The 24290-nt window shown below is 40.0% G+C and overlaps 1 protein-coding gene across 1 annotated transcript in view; it reads left to right on the top strand.

Annotated features, from left to right (window-relative positions):
* EPDR1 (ependymin related 1) overlaps positions 1-23679 on the top strand; it is a 32410-nt gene extending 8731 nt beyond the window's left edge. Inside the window, exons 2-3 of the mRNA XM_068550360.1 lie at positions 20641-20849; positions 21993-23679. Of these exons, the coding sequence (XP_068406461.1) occupies positions 20641-20849; positions 21993-22189 (406 nt within the window). The 3' untranslated portion in view covers positions 22190-23679. The remainder of the gene's footprint in view (positions 1-20640; positions 20850-21992) is intronic.
* Positions 23680-24290: the final 611 nt, after the last annotated feature.

Here is a 24290-nt window from a genome sequence, read left to right as displayed (position 1 = left end):
CTTGTCTTTGACCTCTTCACTCCATCGTCCATCCATCATCACCTCATTGCCAGCTCACTCACTCCAGCCCATGGCCTCAGCATTCTCACTCCTTTGGCACTTGTGTTGTTGACTCCTCTGCCTAGAAAGCCTTTTCCCTAAAAAGCTGTATGGCCCACCCCCAAATTAGACTGTCCCTTCTCTCCACATTTTCATACCTCCCACCTCACTGCCTTTTATGTTCAAGATATTTACCTACTATTTAATATTTTTATTAATATTTTATTAACATACTATTTAATTTAGTTAAAAATTTTAAAGTCTGTTCCCTCATATCCAAAGTAAAGCTCCATAAAGAGTCCGGGATTTTTCTCTGGTTGTTGCTGTATTTCCAGCACCATAGAACAGGCCTTACTAAATTTTTTTGAATGAGGGAATGAGTAACAATGATACATAGTCATTGTAAACGGATATCTAAAATACAGATATGCAAAGAGAAAAAAGTAAAAATTACCCATAACTGCCAAAGTGATAATGACTACTGGTAACATCTTCTAAATATCCTAAGAAATTTTTAGATGCAAAATGTACATACTGTAGCCCATACTGTTTTATAATAGGCTGTTTTTCATTTAATAATATTGTGCAAGCTCATCCATACTGACTAGTCTGCTTGTATCACCTTTGAACTCCTAGCTTCTCCTCATTCAGGTCTTAGCCCATCACCTTCTCAGAGGGGCCTTCTGTGACTGTCCAACAACGCCCTCCCCACCAGCCACTCTCCATCACATCTCGTTCTGTTTCCCTTAGGACACTATCACTGAGTGACATTGTCTTGTGTCTCTCTTCCCTGGAGTGAGAGGAGAACTTGATCTGTCTGGTTTACTACCAAAAGCCCAGCACCTAGAAGTGCTTGGCACATAGTAAGTCTCAGTAAATGTGTGTTGAATGAATAAATATCATTTGTATGACTTTTGGATTTCTAGCATGATACATGTTCATGGTGGAAAATCTAGATAACAGAGAAGAGCAAAATAGAGTAAAGAGAGTCCTGTTGTCCAGGATTAACAACCCTTATATGTGTGCTTCTGGATTTTTTATTTCTATTTCTGTATATACAATTCTAAAATTAAAGTGGAAACATGCTATGTGATTTTTAAAATTTAACAAAACATTGTACATATTTCTCATGCCACTAGATAACTTTTAACGGAATCATTTTTAATGACTGCATGGTATTCTGGCTAATGGATGGAACAGAGTTTCTGTGAACAGTCCCTTATAGGGGACAGTTATATTTCTTTTTCTCTTTATTTATTTGGTTGCACCGGGTCTTAGTTGTGGCAGGCAGGCTCCTTAGTTGTGGCAGGTGGGCTCCTTATTTGTGGCTCACCAGCTCCTTAGTTGTGGCATGAAAACTCTTAGTTGCGTCACGCATGCGGGATCTAATTCCCTGACCAGGGATTGAACCCGGGCGCCCTGCATTGGGAGCGTGGAATCTTAACCATTGTGCCACCAGGGAAGTCCCCAGTTATGTTTCTTTCCCCTCTATTTTTCACTAGTGTAAACGACTACATGTATGACCTTGTATTTGTGTGCAATTATATGTGTACCACTTTAAAAATATTTTGGATAGATTCTTCGATAGGAAAATGATTGAAAAGGGATTGCACATTTATAAATTTTTGACAACTTTCCTCTTCAGGAAGGTTGTTCCAGCTGATATTTCAACTGGCAGAATGTGAATGTTCATGTTTCCCACACTCACACCTATAAGGAGCCTAATTATTTTTAGTGATTTCAAATACGATAAACAAGAAACTGAAGGGCAAAATGACATACCTGCAGTGATGTCACACTCCCTTGTCATGAGTCTCACTCTAAAGTGAATGCCTCTAATTTGTCACACTTAAGTCTCCTACTGGCTGCTGGTTTAACAAAGATACACCATCATGTTCAGTAAATATTTTTCTGACCTATATTATAAAGAATTTATTCTAATCAGAATGAATCTTAAACTTCCCCAACCTAGTGACTTGTACTAATAGGTTGCCTGACATTAAACCATCTTTGCATTCCTGAAATAAATTCCAATTTATTATTATGCATTATTCTTTCAATAGTCTGCTTGATTTGATTTGCTAATATTTAATATTTGTTTTTAATCTATAGCCATAATTTAGCTTGATCTATAGTTTATATTTTTGTGTTTTCTATATTTAATGTCAGGGTTTTCATAGCTTTGTAAAAGAATTGGCAAGCTTTCTATATTTCTCTATACTCTATAGTCTTGAGGTTGGAAAAAACTGATTCATGAAACCATGTGGACCCAACTCCTTTTGAAGAAGTAACTCTTTGATCTCTTTTTAAGACTGAACATCTAAAATGTCACTAGGCTATTGTAAGGATTTTTTTTCTGGTTATTGACCTGCTTACCTTTCTGCCTAAGTCTTAGTCAGTTTTGGTTGTTTATATTTTCCTAGAAAATCTTTTATTTCATCAAGATTCTATTTATCATCATAACACATTTGTACATAATATTTCTTTTTTTTAATGTCTTTGTTGGAGTATAATTGCTTTATAATGGTGTGTTAGTTTCTGCTTTATAACAAAGTGAATCAGCTATACATATACATATATCCCCATATCCCCTCCCTCTTGCGTCTCCCTCCCACCCTCCCTATCTCACCCCTCTAGGTAGACACAAAGCACCGAGATGATCTCCCTGTGCCATGCGGCTGCTTCCCACTAGCTATCTATTTTACATTTGGTAGTGTATATATGTCCATGCCACTCTCTCACTTCGTAACAGCTCACCCTTCCCACTCCCCTTGTCCTCAAGTCCATTCATAATATTCTCTTAACTCTTAAAAAACTTCACCTTATCTATCAATATCCCCTTTTCTTCCCAATATTCTATATTTGTATTTTCTATCTTTTTCCTCAGAATTACATTTTAACAATAAGCTAATGGATTCGTGTGATGGTTTCATGGTTTATTATTCCCTTATATTTTACATCTTATATCTTCTTTGTTAAGAATAATTTTTGAGCATTAAATTACAGTGCCTACCCATATTTTGAAGGGTTTTAAAGCAGGGTTATAGTGGAGCATACACTCCACTACAGGTAGGAGGGCATGCCATGACCAATGGATCACCCAGGTTCCTTTCATCCATGAGCTACTCCCAGCTCTTCTCTCATCAAACACTGTCTTCAGTGTTTCTCCTGCACCTCAGTCTCAGGTTTGGAGAATTTCCCCCAATATGGGCATTGGAAGTTTCCCCAGCACCAGTGGTTTTCTTCAGAAGCAGTGCATCTTGAACTGAGAGGCCATCTGAAGAATCAGACCCTAGCAGGGTGACTACGTTGCCCTCAGACCTTCCAAAGAAAGGAGAAACTCTTGGGATAGATGGCCCCCAAACAGAAGAAGCAGCTGCTCCTGGACAAAAAGGCTGCAGTGCCTTGGATGACCCCTGACCCTTCACAGAAGGCTGCTTTTATTGTGGCTTAAAGTTAGGTCTACTGGGAAAGGTCCAGAGTGTGAGTTCTGCCAGTGAGTGAGGACCGTCTTCTGGGTTTCAGACTTCTCATTGTATCTTCACATGGTGGAAGGGGCCAGCTAGCTCTCTGGGGACTCTTTTATAAGGGCACTAATCCCATTCATGTAGGCTCCACCTCATGACCTAATCACCTCCCAAAAGTCTCACTCCTAATAGTCATCTTGGGCTTTAGGTTTTCAACATGAATTTTGGGGGAGATAGAAACATTCAGATCATGGAACCCAGAGAATCTGCTGCTCTGGAGCATCTCAGAAGTTGCCAAGGAAGATGCTGGCAGATGGAAAGATGGTGGCACAGGGCCAAGGGGCATATCAGTTCCTAGGTCTGATGTAGCCTTGTCAGCTACAGGTGAGGTATAACTTATGAGGACTATATCTGATGTCATGAACCACCAGACTAGTTGGTGCGGCATCCAGGAGCAGCCATGATGAATGCAAGGGCTCTGAGGTTGCTTGAAAATACTTTCAGGGAAGACTGTGGTGAGCAGAACCATCTGCATCGACTCCAAAGCTACTAAAACATTGCCCCCAAGTCCCTTACTGAGATACCTCTTCTATCCTCTGGAATTGTAAGGCCTACTGCCCAGAATGTCTCACCGAGAAGCTGATGACCCAGGATTCCAGGCTGGGAATGGCAGACGTTCCTCTGAGGAAGATGCTTGGGCCACCATGGAGCTATCTGAGCTGGCTGAAGTCAAGCGGAGACAGCACCTGCTTCAGAATCCCCAGGGCAACTCTTGGCAGAGGGGCCCTGGTGTAACTGGGGAGGCAGAGGCAGTAAAGTAGAGAAAGCCTGGGGAACAGAAGCTCTCACTTCAGGAGAAACAGGCAGCGGACCAGTGGAAATTCTACCAGCCTACACTCTTGGGAGCAAAGGACCCTGGGGAGAGAATCCACCTCCTATTTAATATCCATTGAGATGCCACGTCACGTGCTGTGTTCTGGTGTGGCTTATGTGTTTCCTCTGGATGTGGGAGTCCTCTCTCTTATACGAGCCCTTTGTTGCGGACTCTGTATTTTGGACAGTGATTCTTCTTGTAGCCCAGCACCAGGTATTGTCTGGCTCACCCCTGGGACCCCAGAGGAGCCACCCTCCTGAGGACTTGGTCCTCCTTGGGATTCACTTTTCAGGTGGCAGAACAGTTTCTTTTGTAAAGGATGAGTATTTATTTAGGTCCCAGTCGGTATGTGGAAAAGAATTTAAAGTGTTTGGATGGTTTCTCGTCTTTCCTTCCTTCACCACGCTGAGTCAAGCCTTTAAAAGGTCAACTTCTTCACTTGTTAAAACACAGAGGAATTTTTATAGTGTGTGTTTGTACAAACTGCTAAGTAGCTTTGCTACAAGGCCTCTGTTAAAAGAGAAACGTAAATTATTTTACTCCTTTTATTATTCACTGCAATTTCTTTTATATTTATATTCACATTCACCTGACTCCTTGACTTTGATTCATGTTTCAGTCAGCTAGAGAATATACTCAATTAATTTTCTTCAGACAGGGTACTGCTGTGGTGGTGTAATTTCAGAGATTTTGAATGTCGGAGAAATTTCACTTATTTTTTTTACATAATGATAATTTGGGGGTGTATACAATTCATTGGGTAATAATAGTATTTTTGCTTAAATTTTTTATGGCATTTAGACCTCTGTAAGAGAAGTCTGATACCAAAGTAATTTTGGTTTAGTTTTAACAATTTTTTTTTCCGCCCAAGTCTTTGTAGGTTGTTTTCATTATCCTTGAACATTTTAAATTAAAAAAAAAATTTTTTTTTTATGGAAGTATAGTTGATTTACAATGATTTCGGGTATACAGCAAAGTGGCTCAGCTATACATACTCTGTTATATATATATATATATATATATATATAAAATACACACATACATAAACATATATTCTTTTTCAGATTCTTTTCCATTATAGGTTATTATAAAATATTCTATATAGTTCCCTGTGGCATACAATAGGTCTTTTCATTTATCTATTTTATATATAGTAGTGTGAATATATTAATCTTTGAATTTTATTAACATCTCCTGGTTAATGCCCAGCTCTAGGGAAATTTCTGGAGGCTTGATATTCTGTCTTCTCTCTTTGTTCCTTGTAGAATATCTCTCTACTTAACATGTACTGGTTCTCTTACACCTGCCCCCCCCACATTTCTTATCTTTTCATCACTTTTTATGTGTTTTTACTTGAGTTCTGAAATAATACCTTTTCATTCACTGCTTCTGTTTTTTGGTTTTTGGTCTTTTTCCCCCATATCCAGTCTGCTCCATGCTGCCTTCACTGCATTTTCTATTTTGATAATCATGTTTTTCATTGGAAAGCTATTCTTGTAGCCACACATTATTCCTTTTTTTCTTAAATGCATTATCATCCCAAATCCCAGTGAAAGTGAAAAATAAGATATATATTTTTGTTCTGTTAACTGTTAGCTGGAAAGGTCTGTGTGTGTTTATAGTTCAACATGGTGAGAACTGATATTTTTCTGCTGAAAAGCATAGTGCTGACTGTATGAACCTGACTATCCTTTTACCCTCCCAACCTCCTTAATACCCCTGATACGAAGTTCTAGAAGTCACTGTGTACCATGGCAACATGGGTATCTCAGTACTAAAGAGGCTGTTTCTTTTAGTGGTGGTGAAAAAAAAAGCCAGCTTGAACTATTGCCTCATGAGAAGGTTTTTTTATTATCTTCCATCAGATGAAAGACTGTATGCCTACACTTTGCCAGTATTCATCCAGATACATTTTTGGAACATAAAGCTCTTCAATTTCTTGAGCACCCTTTTCTTCTTTTGAACTAGAATCCAAGCAGTGGAGGCCCATCACCTTACAGCCTCTTAAATTGCACACGTAATTATTCTTTGACTTTACTTTTCCTAGGGCTGCATTCTCAAGTAATTTAATTTTCCTTTTGTTATATGTGGTTGGCATCAGCCTGCACGATGAGTTGGTGTCTAACACGACAATTTTGAAATAGTGTTTTTCTTTTATGTCTCATGATTACTGTAGGGTGTAACTCGATCTTGGTATACACCAGAATGTCAAGTGGCCGCAGCTCAATTCTTCCTGTGGAGAGTCAGAAAGCCAGCATGCATTACTAATCTATTATATTGCATATTAAACAAATCCAAAATTTGTCCAGTTTCTTCCATAAAAGCCAAAGTACTTTTGTAATCACAATATAATATTTGTCCACTCCCTTCTCTGTAATTTAGTATATCTTGGATGGCCAAGTACTTCTACGTGGATGGGAAGAATCACTCCTTTCCCCTGTGAAAGGAGGCAAAGAATGTGGTATCAGTGAATTAGAATGAGTCTGGTTGGAGATCACATCTTGGGTTTGAATCTGGCACCATTATTTACTACTAAATTATGCTCTGAGCCTTATATTTTCTCATCTGTTTTTTTAAAAAAAGAAAAAAGCTAATAACATGTCAGCCAGCTGAATTTGCCAGTCTGTAACGTCTGCCTTAGACTTTTTTTTTTTCCTGACTACCCCAATTCAGGACAGAAAAACAGTTGCTTCTTGGCTGTGAAGGCAGTAGCTATTTGGGTTCATTTATGCCCAGGCCAGGATCTGGTATTTTGCGTTCTAGGATTAACCAAATCCTTGGGCCCTGCTCATTCTGGAAGGGAAGGCTTTCACAGACTTGTTAAAAGGAATCCAATAGGTAATACCTATAAAGTATTGGTTTTTACTTATTTCATGTAAGTAAGGTGCTTTCGGCTGCAGAAAATTTCACTGTCAGAGGCTTAAATTATAAGGATGTTTTTTGTTTACCTCAGAATTCTGGTGATACGTGTCTGTAGGTTTGACTCAACAGTTTCACCAGGGCCACTTGTTGGTTCTTCTCCATGCATCCACTCTGCCATTCTTAGAATGTTGGCCCGTAGTTGCAAGAGGGCACACTGACTTGTTGCCTCATGGCTTCAAGATGGCTGCCTCCACTCCAAGCATTAAGTTCTCACCCAACTACGTTCAGAGACAGAAAATGAAGGAAGTGGAGTGGAACAGAGACTCTCCTCTTCTTTTTTTGTGAGAAAAGAAATTTCCAGAGGATTCCCTCTCCCCGTAGACTTCCCTTTAGGTCTCCAAGGCCAGAACCAGTAATACTCCTAGCTTCAAGGAAGACTAAGAAAACGAGTATATGAGTATACTTTCTTAGCCTCTATAGTGAGAAGCAGGTCAGGGAGAATGGGTGAGAATGCCTGCTAGGTCTTCCACAAAGGGGTCTATTATGCCCTCAGGAATGTTCTCTCCTTCATCTCTCCATCTCATCTGAATGAATTAACCCTTCTTTGTTACATAGCAGATCACATCTTAATGTGTACAAGTTAAATGAGCAGTTTACTTGTTAAACATTAATTGATTATAGTAAACACAACTGTAATCAGACTTTCCTACAAAACTCTATATATCCTTTCATTTATATAACAATTTCACATCCACTATCTCAAATCATCTTCATAATAATGCTGTGAGATCAAAATTTTAGTTTCTCTTTATATATGGGAAACATGGAGATTAAAATTATGATCATACAGCCCACCAATGGTAGACGGGGAGCCTTAATTCCTTGACCAAAGCTTCTTTACAGCGCTTTTCATGCTGTTTGTAAACCATATCCTGAGGTAGGAAAATTAGACAGAAAGGATATCTCCTGTTTTCTCATAGTAGGGTAAACTTCTGGTACCTTTTCTAATGGGAAGAAAATAATGAAGCTCTACATCCAGTTAAAAATTCCACTGTTCCTTTTTGGGAAACAGTAGTACCTCATAAAATATAAAATGGGAATTTCCCTTGATCCAACAATCCCAGGCTATAAATTTTAAATAGGGATATAGAAACAGAAAGGCAAAAGGGCTTATCTCCAATTTGTATTTAGCATTGTTAATACTAATGAACTGTGGAAATAATCTAAGTGGTCATGAGTAGGGAACTACTGAAGCAAATTATAGTATATATATACAAGAGAACTATGCATCTGTTAAATTATTGTAAAGCAATGTCATTTATGAAAATCGATGCAATCATTGATTAAAAATTCCCAAATAGCAGACCGAACCCAATAGCACATTAAAAAAAAAGAATACATTATGATCAAATGAGGTTTATTCCAGGAATGTAAGGATGATTCAATTTTAGGGAATCTGTAAACATCTGGGATGATAAAATTCAATAAACATTCTTGATACAAAGCATTCAGAAGAACTGATTGATCCTTCCTTAATATGATGAAATCTGTAGCGTTCTTTATCTGCTTAATATTGAAACCATAGCCCCTTTCCCACTAAACTCAGGAAGAAGGCAAAGATGGCCATTTTCTCCATTTTATTTAATATTATGTTGGATTTACTGGCCAATATAATCGTAGAGATAAAATATTTAAAGACACGAGAATTAGAAAAGAAGAGATAAAAGCTATCTCTGCCAGTGATATGGGTGCAGTATACCTGGAAAACATAAAAGGCCTAAAAAATAAAACTAATTGAAACTGATTCAAACTAAGAGAATTCAGTAAGGTATCTGTATATAAAATTAGCCTGAAAAGTCAATAGCTTTAATATATACAAACAATAATCTGCTAGAAATAACAATGGAAGATCTCATCAAAACATCAAAAACAACAAAAGACAAACTACTTAGGAATAAACTCAAAGGAAATCTGCAAAATCTGTACAGGAAAAATTTCAAACACTCCTGAAAGATACAAAAACACAAAATGAGATTTGAAAAAATGTAAAGACTTTTTTTTTTTTTTGGCAGGGGAATAGGATGACAACATCATACAGATATCCATTCTTCCCCCTCCGAATGCCAAAAGGGTGGTTTTTGTTGGAGCTAAATAAGTTAATTCTAAATTTCATATGGAAAAATTAAAAAGCCCAAATATCTAGGAAAATCCTGAAAAAGGAGGACACAGTAGGAGGTCTAGTAAATTCTACGAGATTATGAAACAACACATTATTAGGTCTCTGTAATTAAAGCAGTGTGACACAGGTGCATGAATAGATAGACAACCCAATGGAATAGAGGCCTGAAGCAGACTGACATAGATCTGCAGTTGGTGTATGATAAGGGTGGCATCTCAAATAACTGGGAAAAAGATAGACTTTTAAATCGATGATGTTAGAACAATTGGGAAAAGATAAAATTGTACCCATACTTTACACCATACACAAGAATAAATTCCAAATGAGATAAAGATCTAAATGTTAACAAAATAAAACCATACAGAGATAATAGAAATCATGGGTGAGTTTTTTAATAACCTGAAAGTAGGGAAAGGTTTTCTAAATATGACACAATCCAACAGCAATAAAAGGAATTTGACTTCAAAAATGTACAATCTTTTGCATTGTAGAAAAAAATGTAAATAATGTCAACAGACAAATGGCAGAGAAAAATTATCTGCAACTTATATCAGACACAAAAGGCTGAATCACTAGCTATAGAAAATTCAGAAAGTATATGGTGCTTAAACATATGGAAAGATGTTCAACCAACTATAATGAGTGAAGGCAAATTAAAACTACCCTATTGAAGGAAGCTGAAAAGAGCAGGAATGAAAAAGACACTGAAGGAGACCTTCAAGATGGTGGAGGAGTAAGATGTGGAGATCACCTTCCTCCCCACAAATACATCAGAAATACATCTACATGTGGAACAACTCCTACAGAACACCTACTGAACGCTGGCAGAAGACCTCAGACCTCCCAAAAGCCTCAGGAGCAGCAGATTAAATCTCCACAATCAACTTGATGTACCCTGCATCTGTGGAATGCCTGAATAGACAATGAATCATCCCCAAATTGAGGCAGTGGACTTTGGGAGCAACTGTAGACTTGGGCCGTGTGGCTCACAGGGTCTTGGTGCTCTGGCTGGGTGTCAGACCTGTGCCTCTGAGGTGCGAGAGCCGAGTTCAGGACTTGGCCCACCCGAGACCTCATGGCTCCATGTAATATCAAACGGCGAAAGCTCTCCCAGAGAGCTCCGTCTCAATGCTAAGACCCAGCTCCACTCAAAGACCAGCAAGTGACACTGCTGGACACCTTATGCCAAACAACTAGCAAGACAGGAACGTGACGCCACCCATTAGCAGACAGGCTGCCTAAAATCATAATAAGGTCACAGACACCCTAAAACACACCACCAGACGCGGTCCTGCCCACCAGAAAGACAAGATCCAGCCTCGTCCACCAGAACACAGGCACTAGTACCCTCCACCAGGAAGCCTACACAGCCCACTGCATCAACCGTAGCCACTGGGGGCAGACAACGAAAACAACAGGAACTACGAACCTGCAGCCTGCGAAAAGGAGAACCCAGACACAGTAAGTTAAGCAAAATGAGAAGACAGAGAAATATGCAGCAGATGAAGGAGCAAGGTAAAAACCCACCAGACCAAACAAATGAAGAGGAAATAAGCAGTCTACCTGAAAAAGAATTCAGAGTAATGATAGTAAACATGATCCAAAATCTTGGAAATAGATGCAGAAAATACAAGAAATATTTAAGAAGGACCTAGAAGAACTAAAGAGCAAACAAACAATGATGAACAACACAATAAATGAAATTTAAAATTCTCTAGAAGGAATCAATAGCAGAATAACTGAGGCAGAAGAACGGATAAGTGACCTGGAAGATAGAATAGTGGAAATAACTACTGCAGAGCAGAATAAAGAAAAAAGAATGAAAAGAATTGAGGACAGTCTTAGAGACCTCTGGGACAACATTAAACGCACCAACATTCGAATTATAGGGATCCCAGAAGAAAAAGAGGAAAAGAAAGGGACTGAGAACATATTTGAAGAGATTATAGTTGAAAACTTCCCTAATATGGGAAAGGAACTAGTCAATCAAGTCCAGGAAGCGCAAAGAGTCCCATACAGGATAAATCCAAGGAGAAATACGCCAAGACACATATTAATCAAACTATCAAAACTTAAATACAAAGAAAAAATATTAAAAGCAGCAAGGGAAAAACAACAAATAACATACGAGGGAATCCCCATAAGGTTAACAGCTGATATTTCAGCAGAAGCCCTGCAAGCCAGAAGGGAGTGACAAGACATATTTAAAGTGATGAAAGGGAAAAAGTAGAGCTAACACCTATCCTTCTCAAACTCTTCCAAAGTATAGCAGAGGGGGGAATACTCCCAAACTCATTCTATGAGGCCACCATCACCCTGATACCAAAACCAGACGAAGACGTCACAAAGAAAGAAAACTACAGGCCAATATCACTGATGAACATAGATGCAAAAATCCTCAGCAAAACACTAGCTAACAGAATCCAACAACACATTAAAAGGATCATACACCATGATCAAGTGGGGTTTATCCCAAGAGTGCAAGGATTCTTCAATATACACAAATCAATCAATGTGATAAACCATATTAACAAATTAAAGGAGAAAAACCATATGATAATCTCAAAAGATGCAGAAAAAGCTTTCGACAAAATTCAACACCCATTTATGATAAAAACCCTCCAGAAAGTAGGCATAGAGGGAACTTACCTCAACATAATAAAGGCCATATATGACAAACCCACAGGCAACATCATTCTCAATGGTGGAAAACTGAAACCATTTCCTCTAAGATCAGGAACAAGACAGGTTGTCCACTCTCACCACTATTATTCAACATAGTTTTGGAAGTTTTAGCCACAGCAATCAGAGAAGAAAAAGAAATAAAAGGAATCCAAATTGGAAAAGAAGAAGTAAAACTGTCACTGTTTGCAGATGACATGATACTATACATAGAGAATCCTAAAGATGCTACCAGAGAACTACTAGGGCTAATCAATGAATTTGGCAAAGTAGGAGGATATAAAATTAATGCACAGAAATCTCTTGCATTCCTATACTCTAATGATGAAAAATCTGAAAGAGAAATTAAGGAAACACTCCTATTTCCCATTGCAACAAGAAGAATAAAATACCTAGGAATAAACCTACCTAAGGAGACAAAAGACCTGTATGCAGAAAACTATAAGACACTGATGAAAGAAATTAAAGATGATACAAACAGATGGAGAGATATACCATGTTCTTGGATTGGAGAATCAACATTATGAAAATAACTATACTACCCAAAGCAATCTACAGATTCAATGCAATCCCTATCAAACTACCACTGGCATTTTTCACAGAACTAGAACAAAAAATTTCACAATTTGTATGGAAACACAAAAGACCCCGAATAGCCAAAGCAATCTTGAGAAAGAAAAACGGAGCTGGAGGAATCAGGCTCCTGGACTTCAGACTATACTACAAAGCTACAGTAATCAAGACAGTATGGTACTGGCACAAAAACAGAAATACACATCAATGGAACAGGATAGAAAGCCCAGAGATAAACTCAGACGCATATGGTCACCTTATTTTTGATAAAGGAGTCAAGTATATACAATGGAGAAAAGACAGCCTCTTCAAAAGTGGTACTGGGAACACTGGACAGCTACATGTAAAAGAAAGAAATTAGAACACTGCCTAACACCATACACAAAAGTAAACTCAAAATGGATTAAAGACCTAAACATAAGGCCAGACACAGTAAAACTCTTAGAGGAAAACATAGGCAGAACACTCTTTGACATACATCACAGCAAGATCTTTTTTGATCCACCTCCTAGAGAAATGGAAATAAAAAGAAAAATAAACAAATGGGACCTAATGAAACTTAAAACCTTTTGCATAGCAAAGGAAACCATAAACAAGATGAAAGTACAACCCTCAGAATGGGAGAAAATACTTGGCAAATGAAACAACTGACAAAGGATTAATCTACAAAATTTACAAGCAGCTCAATATCAAATAAACGAACAACCCAATCCAAAAATGGGAAGAAGAACTTAATAGACATTTCTCCAAAGAAGATATACAGATTGCCAACAAACACATGAAAGGATGCTCAACAACACTAATCATTAGAGAAATGCAAATCAAAACTACAGTGAGTTAAAAAAAAAAAAAAAAACTACAGTGAGGTATCACCTCACACCAGTCAGAATGGCCGTCATCAAAAAATCTACAAACAATAAATGCTGGAGAGGTCGTGGAGAAAAGGGAACCCTCTTGCACTGTTGGTGGGAATGTAAATTGATACAGCCACTATGGAGAACTGTACGGAGGTTCCTTAGAAAACCAAAAATAGAACTACCATCTGACCCAGCAATCCCACTACTGGGCATATACCCTGAGAAAACCATAATTCAAAAAGAGTCATGTACCACAGTATTCATTGCAGCTCTATTTACAATAGCCAGGACATGGAAGCAAACTAAGTGTCCATCGACAGATGAATGAATAAAGAAGATGTGGCACATATATACAATGGAACGTTACTCAGCCATAAAAAGAAACGAAATTGAGTTATTTGTAATGAGGTGGATGGACCTAGAGTCTGTCATACAGAGTGAAGTTAAGTCAGAATGCGAAAAATAAATACCATATGCTAACACATATATATGGAATCTAAAAAAAAAATGGTTCTGATGAACCTAGGGGCAGGACAGAAATAAAGATGCAGACGTAGAGCATGGACTTGAGGACACGGGGAGTGGGAAGGGTAAGCTGGGACGACGTGAGAGACTGGCATGTACTTATATACGCTATCAAATGTAAAATAGAAGCAGTCGCATAGCACAGGGAGATCAGCTCGGTGCTTTGTGACCACCTAGAGGGGTGGGATAGGGAGGGTGGAAGGGAGAGGCAAGAGGTAGGAGATATGGGGATATATGTATATGTATAGCTGACTCACTTTGTTATAAAGCAGAAACTAACACACCATTGTAAAGCAATTTTACTCCAAGAAAGATGTAAAAAAAAAACCAGACAAAAAAAAACTACACTATCCCTTGTGGAAGGGAAGTGGCTGGGAGGGGCTGGGGAAGGCTTCTGCTGTGCCATAACTGGATCTGGGTGGGGGCTTCCTAATTCTTCACTTTGTAAAATTTCTCAGGCTCTACACTTTAGATTTATGCAGTCCATTGTATGTTCATTATGCTTACCAAAAAATGAAAAAGTTCTTTAAAAAAAAACCCTGACAGATAACATTTCTTACTTATCAGATGGGCACAAATCCAAGTTTGACAACACGATCTGTTGGCAAGACTATAAAGGAAACAGGTGCTCTCATATATTACTGATAGGAGTGCAAAACTGCACAACTCTTTGAAAAGAAATCTGATAATATTAACAAAATACCCTTTGCCCTAGTAGTTTCATATCAGTAATTTATCCTAAATATATACCTCCAAAATAGCACAAGGTTATTCAGTGTTTTGTTTTGGGCAATATAATAAGAATGGAAACAAGCCAATGTTCATTAGTAGGAGACTGACTAAATAACCAATGGTACTTACACACAATAAACTATTATATGGCCATAGAAAAGAATAATGACAACCTCTATGTATTAATAGAGACAGGAAAAAGCAAGGTGCAGAAGAGTGTATATAGAATTCTACCCTTTCTGGAAAGAAGAGAGAGAAATAAGAGTGCACACATGCGTTTGCTTATATTTTGTCAAAAGAAATGAAGGAAAGTAACATGGAAGCCAATGAAAGGTGCTATCCATTGGGAGAATGAGGGATGGGGCAAGGATTGGGATGGGAGTGAGACTTCTCTTTTTAAATTTTTTTTTTTTTTATTTTTTGGCTGCGCCACATGGCATGCAGGATCTTAGTTCCCCAACCAGGGATCGAACCCATGCTCCCTGCAGTGGAAGCGCGGAGCCCTAACCGCTGGACCGCCAGGGAATTCCTAAACAAGTTTCTAAAATTTTTTTTAAAAATTTTGAGTGAGACTTCTCTGAATGTGGTTTTTTATATTGTTCTGAGTTCTGAAACATGAAAAACTTTACATATTTAAATAATAAAATTAAATCAAAGGGGAAGAGTGTGAAGTCCCCGAATTGAGAACAAACAAATGAACCTAATGATATATCAATCTGGAAACACAGCCACCCAGGGAACAGGGTTAATCCAAGTGAATTTTTAATGCAGTATTGAGTTATATTCTAAGGACAAAAAGAAGTGCAATAAAATATTAAACTTCACCAGGCAGTTGTATTTTTTGATAACACCTTTAAAAGTATTATTTCAAAGCTATTGTAGGATAAAGCAAATAAGTAAATTTGCTAATGTTTTTGGGAAGCATGACTTTTATTTGAAGAGAAAATATATACAAACATAAAAACAAAAATGATAGGGGAGAACTTATAATGTAAAATTTAGATTGGAAATATCAGTATGAATTCATGTTTTTTTTTTTTTCAACGTAAGAAGTTCTGACCACTGAAAGGTCCTTAAAACAATGATATCCCAATGACAATGAGCACATCTAGGGCCCAGATGTTGGTTTCTAAGTTGTTTCCCAATAAGTTCCAGGTTTCCTTAGAGGAATGACTGATTTTAGATTTGGTGCAAGGAAAGTCTAAGATGAGCCTGGGACACTTGTGTCACAGAAAGCCAGGAATCACTCAAAGACTGATGGAATCATGTTATAAGTCACAAATAGCAGGTGGAAGGAGTTCCCACTGACTGAACTTGGGACGATTTGAACATCAAATGGAATAATGACTTTAATTATTTGCCATATGTTGAATAAATAAAAACCCGAGTGCAGAGTGATACTAGATAGACAGATGGATAGGTACCATTTGCTGTACCATTGGTAGCATCATACCAACCTCCAGTGAAATAATTGATTCAAGAAATTGTTTTACCTAAAATGATTAGGTGACAGTTATGGGGTAACAGGATATTCTCAGCATCACAAAGTATTACCCACCGATTACTTGGTAATTGCAAAAGGAAATGCCTTTATGATGGAGACATCTAGAGTAACCACGTGGCTTGGTGATCAAAGTTGGTAGCATTACTAGTGGAATGGGACATCACCTGTCTTCTGATGTGATGGGACATGAAGTACAGAGCCTTGTTTGTAAGAGATATTTAGGAAATAGGTAAAGCAAATATGGCAAAATGTAACAACTGTTGAATCTAAATGGTAGATACAAAGGTGATCATTGTATTAGACCTTCAACTCTTCTGCATTTTAAAAATTTTCATAATAAATTAGGGAAAAATGATACCATTGATATGTACTTTTTGGAAATACTTGGGAGACTACCAAGGACAAATTGTTGAATTTAAAATGCAGGTTAGAAAATATATAAATCATTATTTATTTTTGTAAAATGTGTATAGTACACTAAATTAATATATTTGCACACCTATGTTCATAGCAGCACTATTTAAAATAGCCAAAAGGTGGAAACAACCCAAGTGTCCATCCTTGAATGAATGAATAAACAAAATGTGATATATACATTCAATGGAATATTAGTTAGCCTTACAAAGGAAATTCTGATACATGCTACACTATGGATGAACCTTGAGGACATTATGCTAAGTGAAACAGCCCAGTCACAAAAAGAGAAATACTGTATGATGCCACTTATGCGAAGTACCTAGAGTAGTCAAGTTCATAAAGACAGAAAGTAGGATGGTGGTGGCCAGGAGCTGGGGGAGGGAGAAATGTGGAGCTGTTTAATGGGTACAGAGTTTCAGTTTTGCAAGGTGAAAAGAGTTGTGGAGGTTGGTTCCACAACAATGTGAACATACTTAACACTCCTGAACTGTACACTTAAAAATGGTCAAGGTGGTAGATTTTATGTGATGTGTATTTTACCACAATTAAAATTAAAATTAAAAAATCAGTAGACACATATGCACAGAGTTGTTATTTCTCTAAATTAGTTTCAATTTTTAGGAAAATGGATTTTCAGGAAACAATAGAAATTGTCCACGCAGCCTGAGAATTTTGTCAGAAGCCACAAAAATCCTTTGTCCCACGAGGTGAGAGGCAAAGTGGCCCACCGGGCACCTCCTCTGCATTCAGGTTGCCATGGAAAGCTTGGCCTGCTGAACCCTTGGCTGGGCGGGGAGAACCTGAGACCCAGCGGCAGGGCCCTTCCAGGAACAATGCTTTGCTTGGTGTCTGGCCAGCGAGGAGGCGAAGTTTGCAGACTGTTGTTGACCCAGTGCTGGCCCGCCTGCCTCGTCCTTCACACATTCCAGCCCCTCACCTTGCCTGACTGCACCCTGGGGTGACTCCTGCCCTCACAGCTTCCTCCACTTCAGAGCCAGGCTTTGATCTCACCTCCCAGGATCCAGTTTCTGTTGAAGTCCGTCACTGCTTCAGATCTACGGGTTATTACCCACACAGCATCCCAGGCAGATGATTCATTTCAACCCTGGCTGATCTCTGCATTTTGACCTTCTGGCTCTATCGGGTTCCAGGCCCTTTATCCTAGTTGTGATGGAGAACCTACATCTTGACTATGAATACGTTCATATAAACATACAAGCCATGAAAATCTTCTTTTCCAACACTTTCAATGGAGTAGTACTAGCATTTATATCCACATGGGATTTTGAAAAAAATGACTTATACAGTTCTATTTTGTTTCCCATTAAATTAATATTTTCTGTTTTACTTAAGGCACTGTCAACGTAACCTCAATATCATACTGTGCCCTCTTTTTTTCAAATTAAATATTTTGAAAACTTAGAAAAGTACAGAGAACATCATAACAAACACCTGTGTTCAGACTACCCAGGATTAACCAATGTTAACATTTTGTAGCAATTGTTTCAAGTCTAGAATTTTCATTTTACTTCTGTATATGGACAGAGCTGGCCTCGGGAAAACAGTGAAGTTAGCAGAGTTCCTTTCCTGCTGCCCCCTTCCCTTCCCCGGCAGGTGACTGACCAGGCATCCATGGCCCTTGGTTCTTCAGTGGCCCGTGTGGTGCCTCTCCCAGAACAGCTGTGCTGGCGGCTGTTCCAGGGCTCTAGATGGAACAGTGGAGTCCTCAACTGTATTAGAAACGAGTCCTGGTTATGAGTCACACAAAAAGTTCCAAGCAGAAAAAGGAAAGTTATTAGAACAAAGGAAACTTATTATCAGAACTCTGCAGGTGGATCTGTAGGCAGTAGGCCTCAGAGAGGAAATGCATCCAGGAAATGAACTGCTGTTGGAATCCCAGCTTGCAGCTGCTTCTCTGTGCTTCATTCTTTACTCTTATTGGAAATTAGCCTCCATGGCTCCTGTGTTTACATACGACATGACCAGCCACACGAAGAGACTGACTAGCAGACCTTCAGTGGCAATTCCACATGTCCGAGCAAGAGAATCTGATTGTCCCACCCTGGGTCAGATGCCCCCCTCTGAGGAGGGTGGCCAGGTCATGTACACAAACATGGCCACCAGGCTCCCACTTGTGTGCTTCTGTGGATTCGGGGGCTGAGTTTCAAGAAGGAAACCCCCCTCTCCTGCACATGGGTGCAAAGCTTTCAGGGGACAATCACTGCACACAACTGGAGTATCAGCCAAAGCTAGGAATGACTCTCTAGCCTAAACACCGTGAACTTGGGAAAGCACAAGAAGATAATGCTGATGGTAAGGAGGAGGAGGCTGAAGATAACCAGTCCTGACGGCATACAGAGTGGGTGCTTCGTGGGCGGCCGCTCTCACTGAAAGGATCATGGAGCAGGATTTGTGTGTGGACAAAGAATCCCATGTTATGACTGGAGTACGCTCTGTAGTTGATGCTAATGTTTCTGTATTCCTTCATGCATGTTTAGACTCTGATGCGCCAGGGACTTAACCGGGAGTGAGGAAGCAGTGACAGTCCAACTCCAGACTCCTCCAAAGGGCTTGTACTTCGATGTGAACCCTGCATGTATAGTATAAGAGGTTGGCTCCATTTTTGAGCAATAGCGCATAAAGTGAACACTTCCTTTTCTTTCTCCATTCACTCCCACTTCTCAAGGTCTGTGCTTGGGTTTTACCCTTGTAAGTCATTTCAAACATTTTCTGGGATAAGCAGGGTCGATATTTCTAAATACATAAAATGAGGTTATGTTTCTATTTTTATGCTAGCTCACAGATAATGAAATATAATCCTAATAATGGTACTGTTTTGACCATACGGACAGTTATCATTTATAATATTTTTTCTGAAGAAAAGAAATCTCAAACCCTGACTTGGGATGGAGAACAGGCATCCTCGGAGGGGGCTGTGGAGTGGAGTGAGACTTACATATCACCGATAGTCTGTTGGCTATTATTTGCTCACGAAAAGCTACTTCTCTGGACTCTTCTGCCCTCAGGTGTTGCACATTTCACTTTTGAATCAGGGCTGCAACCTCATTCCACTCGATCAACAGCAGTGCCCTGAGTTTTAGATTGACAGTTGAATGCATGGCAACTCACCGAGCTTCACCCAATACCAAGATGGCTTAGCTTTAGGAAAGACACAGGGCTGGTGACCACACAGCGTGCAAGGTGATGGCGGGCGGTCTGTGGGCTCGGGCACAGACTGGGAATACTTCTGGCTTGCTCCGCACCTAGGGTGTGCACTGGATACGAGGGACGAGGCTGAGAACACGCAGACAAATTCAGTTCAGCGAAGCCGTTCGCTTGGGGTCCCCTCAGCTTTTGTCCTTGCCTGTCTCAGCCCATTCCCAGCACAGCTGCACCTCACCAAAGCCCATTCCTATGATGACAGTTGAGACAGTGGGGCACAGGAGCCTGGTGCATCCTCAGCAGGCTCTTGGCATCCTGCATTCAGCATATCCCTGTGGTCCCTTGACTCAGTGCTACAAGGACTCAACAAGTAAGGCAAGAGTCAAATCCTCCTGTGTCTCTGAGGCTAAAAGGTCACAAACCAGCTGCTAACCCAGGGCCTCACCTTCCTCATGTTTGTGTCTCCAGCACAGGGTCTGTCATACAATAGGTACTTGATAAGGTAACAGTTAATTGATAGGTATGATAGGTAACTGTCTTGTGAATATTCAATTTTGACCCCTGAACTTTAATTATTTTATATTCAAGTTGTTCATACGCCTAGTGTTTATAAGTAAGTAAATGATTGCCTAGCAGCAAAACTATTTTTTTTCTATTTTTTCTATTTTAAGAATAACATATCAAAGGCCTTTGGCTTTTATGCTGATAAAAGACATGGTGATTGTAACATAAAGTCCTGAACTGTTCTCTTTCAATCTGTCTTCCAGATTATTTGAATATATTTTGCTCTATAAGGATGGAGTGATGTTTCAGATTGAACAAGCCACCAAGCAGTGCTCCAAGATCACCCTGACATACCCCTGGGACCCTCTAGACATTCCTCAGAACTCCACCTTTGAGGACCAGTACTCCATTGGGGGGCCCCAGGAGCAGATCACCGTCCAGGAGTGGTCGGACAGAAAGGCAGCCAGATCGTGTAAGGGTTCAAAAAAGTATTCGAGTATTGCATCTCAGGAAGCAGGATGGGAGATAACGTTTAAGTCCATTAAGGAAGGTAGTTGTTAAGGAAATTTAGAAGCTTAATCAAATTGTTTAACTCCATTTGCAGTCCCCAAATGTACTCTGCTAGTTGTGTAGTGCTGGGACCTAAGCAAGGCATTTGAACAAACACCTCAGCCTTCTAAGGCCCCCTGTAACTTTCTGCCACTTTGACTGTTATGGGCTTAGCCTTGGCTCTGATGTTTCATGACACCCTGGAGGTCTGTGACATGGAAGGTGTTTGTCTAAGTCACATGTTAGATTTGGGTGCCTCCTTTTCCTTTCCCCCAAACACTAACTAAAGTTGCAGCAACCAGATCTACTGCCATTATTGTATCTGCTTTTATACATAGATGTGAAGCTCTTCTCTGCAATGCTGCCAACACACCTCCCCCAAGACTGTTTCAAAAACACAGGCCTTTGTGCTGTGGAAAACAGTATGATGGTTCCCTCCAAAGTGAAGCACAGAATTACCGGATGACCCAGCAATATAGGGCATATACCCTAAAGAACTGAAAGCAAGGACTCAAACAGATATTTGTACATCCATGTTCATAGCAGGATTATTCATCAAGGCCAGAGGTGCAAACAACCCAAGTGTCCATCAGCAGACAAATGGGTACACAAAGCTGGTGTATACATACAGTGGAAAATCACTGAAGCTTAAAAAGGAAGGAAATTCTGACACGTGGTACAACATGGATGAACCTTGAGGACATTATGCTAAGTGAAAGAAGCCAGTCACTAAGGGACAAATACTGTATAATTTCACTTATATGAGGTACCTAGAATAGTCAAAATCATAGAGACAGAAAGTAGAATGGTGGTTTCCAGGGACTGGGGGGAGGGAGGGAGGAATGGGGAGTTAGTGTTTAATGGACAGTTTCAACTGGGGGATATGGGAGATTTCTGGAGATGGATGGTGGTGACGCTTTCATAACAATGTGAATGTACTTAGTGCCACCAAACTGTACTTAAAAATGGTTAAAATGGTCTATTTTATGTATATTTTGCATAATTAAAAATACACACATTTTGCCTGTCTTGTGCATTAAAAACTCAACTTGCCTTCCTCCTATAGATGAAACCTGGATTGGCATTTATACAGTCAAGGATTGTTATCCTGTCCAGGAAACCTTCACCAAAAATTACAGTGTGATATTGTCCACACGGTTTTTCGACATACAGCTGGGCATTAAAGACCCCTCGGTGTTTACCCCGCCAAGCACGTGCCAGACAGCCCAGCCGGAGAGGATGAGCGAGGACTGCTCCTCATAAGCCTGTGAATGCGGAAGGGACAGCATCAGACATCAGATGCCAGCCGCCCCAGCTCGAACCGGATTTGAGACTTGAGAGATGAGACTCTTCATTAGAGATAAATATCATAATTCTAGGAAGATAAACTTCGATGTGTTGTTTTTTTTTTTTCTATGTGTGGCTGTGACTACTTGGGCTAGGTTTACAAAAAGGAATGGAATGGAGAGTATGTGGTAATATGTGAAAAGATGGCTAACATGGGGACCTCAGATGTTTCCGAAGCCTGTCTGGGAGCTGCGCTTTCTGTGTGCAGGTGTATGGGAAGTGCGGTGGCATACACGGGGCGAGGGGAGGGTCAGCAGGGGCAAATGTGTTGTTATCGACCTTACTGGGAATTGCTAGATGGCTGGCACATGGTGATAAAAAGAGCGGAACGACTTTGGTCAGTTTTGGTGTTAATGTTTAAGCTCGCTACAGACAATGACCCGCTTATTGCCTGCGCCAGGGTAGTGACGCTCCCATGCTCCATGCCTCCAGAACCTCCTTCTCCCCCACCCTGTGCTCCCCTGGCTGCTGACAGTGTGATCCCTTAAAATCCCTTCCGGCCTTAAGAGCTTTATGGCATGACCCAATGGATGTAAACATTTGGGGAGGAAATGAAAGGCTATAATGCAAAATAATGATTCCTCTAAAGATATATTTTAAACAGGAGGGTTTGGAAAATCTTAATGTCCATTTCTGGGTAAGCATGAGCCATATATGCTTCCTTTTTTTCTATGCAAGAGTATTGATATATGTGCTGAATCACCACATACTTGTCAAGAGACCTGTAGAGACAGGTAGCATCCTAACAATAGCACTGAACTGCGAGTCAGGGGACTATTGTTTCTGAAATCCAGGACAAGAATTCCCTTGTACTGCAACTCCTTCGATTCACTAGACATACTGTGCTTCCCCTCACCTCTGCATCCCTGGGGCAGCGTTTCACAACCTCTTTGTCTATCTGACTTCTGCTCATCCTTCCCAGGTCAGCTCATGCATGGCCTTTGGAGGCTGTTCCCAAGCCTGGATTGGGTACACCTCGCAGCTTGAACATGCTATTCTGACAATGCTTACTAGGCTGTGTCTAAATTTCCTGCTTCCTGGATGCTGTCACTCACTAGCCTGGCTGTGAGTGCCGTGAGTACGGGTACCGTGTTCTGTTTACTTTTATATGCCCAGCACCAAGTGCCTGGCACGTGGTCAGTGCCCTAAACATATGTAGAGTGGAGAATGCTAGCCTCTCTGGTCCTTACTTCCTCATCTGTTAAATGGGATTGGGTTTGCTGACCTCTAGGGAGATATCTAGTAATAAAATTTATCATTCTAGATTCCTTCTACTATTGTGTTTTATCTGGCCATCTATCCATCATCTGTTACCAGGAGAAATGTGTGATGCCTATATTATGCTGAAAACAATCTGTATTACTCACAGCTTATCTATATTGTTTCAATAAACAAATTTAATTGCATTTCTAAGTGTTTTTTGATATATTTGTTTTTGGAATAAATATGGGTTATCTTGGCTATAAGGGAGTTAAAACGCTTCTCTAATGAATAAAGTGCTTCCTGTGATCTACACCAAATTCATTTTCCTTTCTCAAAAGCCTGCTCTTCCTCTTAAAGTCCAGTTGCCTGGGTCAGAAGCCTCAGAGTCACTCTTGACCTCTATGTTCTCCTTCAGTCCTCAGAGGCAGTCAGTGTCCCGAGTCCCATCAGAATAGCTCTTAAAGCTACTGCCTCTTGTCCATCCCCTCAGCCATCATCGAGGTCCAGGCTCTTAGCATTGCTGGCCTTTGCAAGATCTCTATACACTCTGTCCTTGTCCTTGTTCTAGAAGCCAACCTCTGTTCATTCGTTTGTTCATTCATTCATTCATAAGCCAGTCCTGAAGCCCTCTTGTCTCCAGTGCCCATGCGGGTTCCTAAGTCACAGGGTAGCGTGCAGCCCAGTCAAGGCCGGCACCTGGAATGCCACCTGGGGAAACTTTCACAGCTGCCTTCGAGGAGGTCCAGCCTGGTCAAGCCTTTGTGACAGTATTTGCCCCACTTTCTCTCTCTCCACCCGAAAGACAGCCCCGCTC

The sequence above is a fragment of the Eschrichtius robustus genome, chromosome 8 (assembly GCF_028021215.1).
Source record: "Eschrichtius robustus isolate mEscRob2 chromosome 8, mEscRob2.pri, whole genome shotgun sequence".
Classification (NCBI taxonomy): domain Eukaryota; kingdom Metazoa; phylum Chordata; class Mammalia; order Artiodactyla; family Eschrichtiidae; genus Eschrichtius; species Eschrichtius robustus.
The sequence above is the reverse complement of the archived record's forward strand: the minus strand, read 5'-3'. Positions and strand labels throughout refer to the sequence as shown.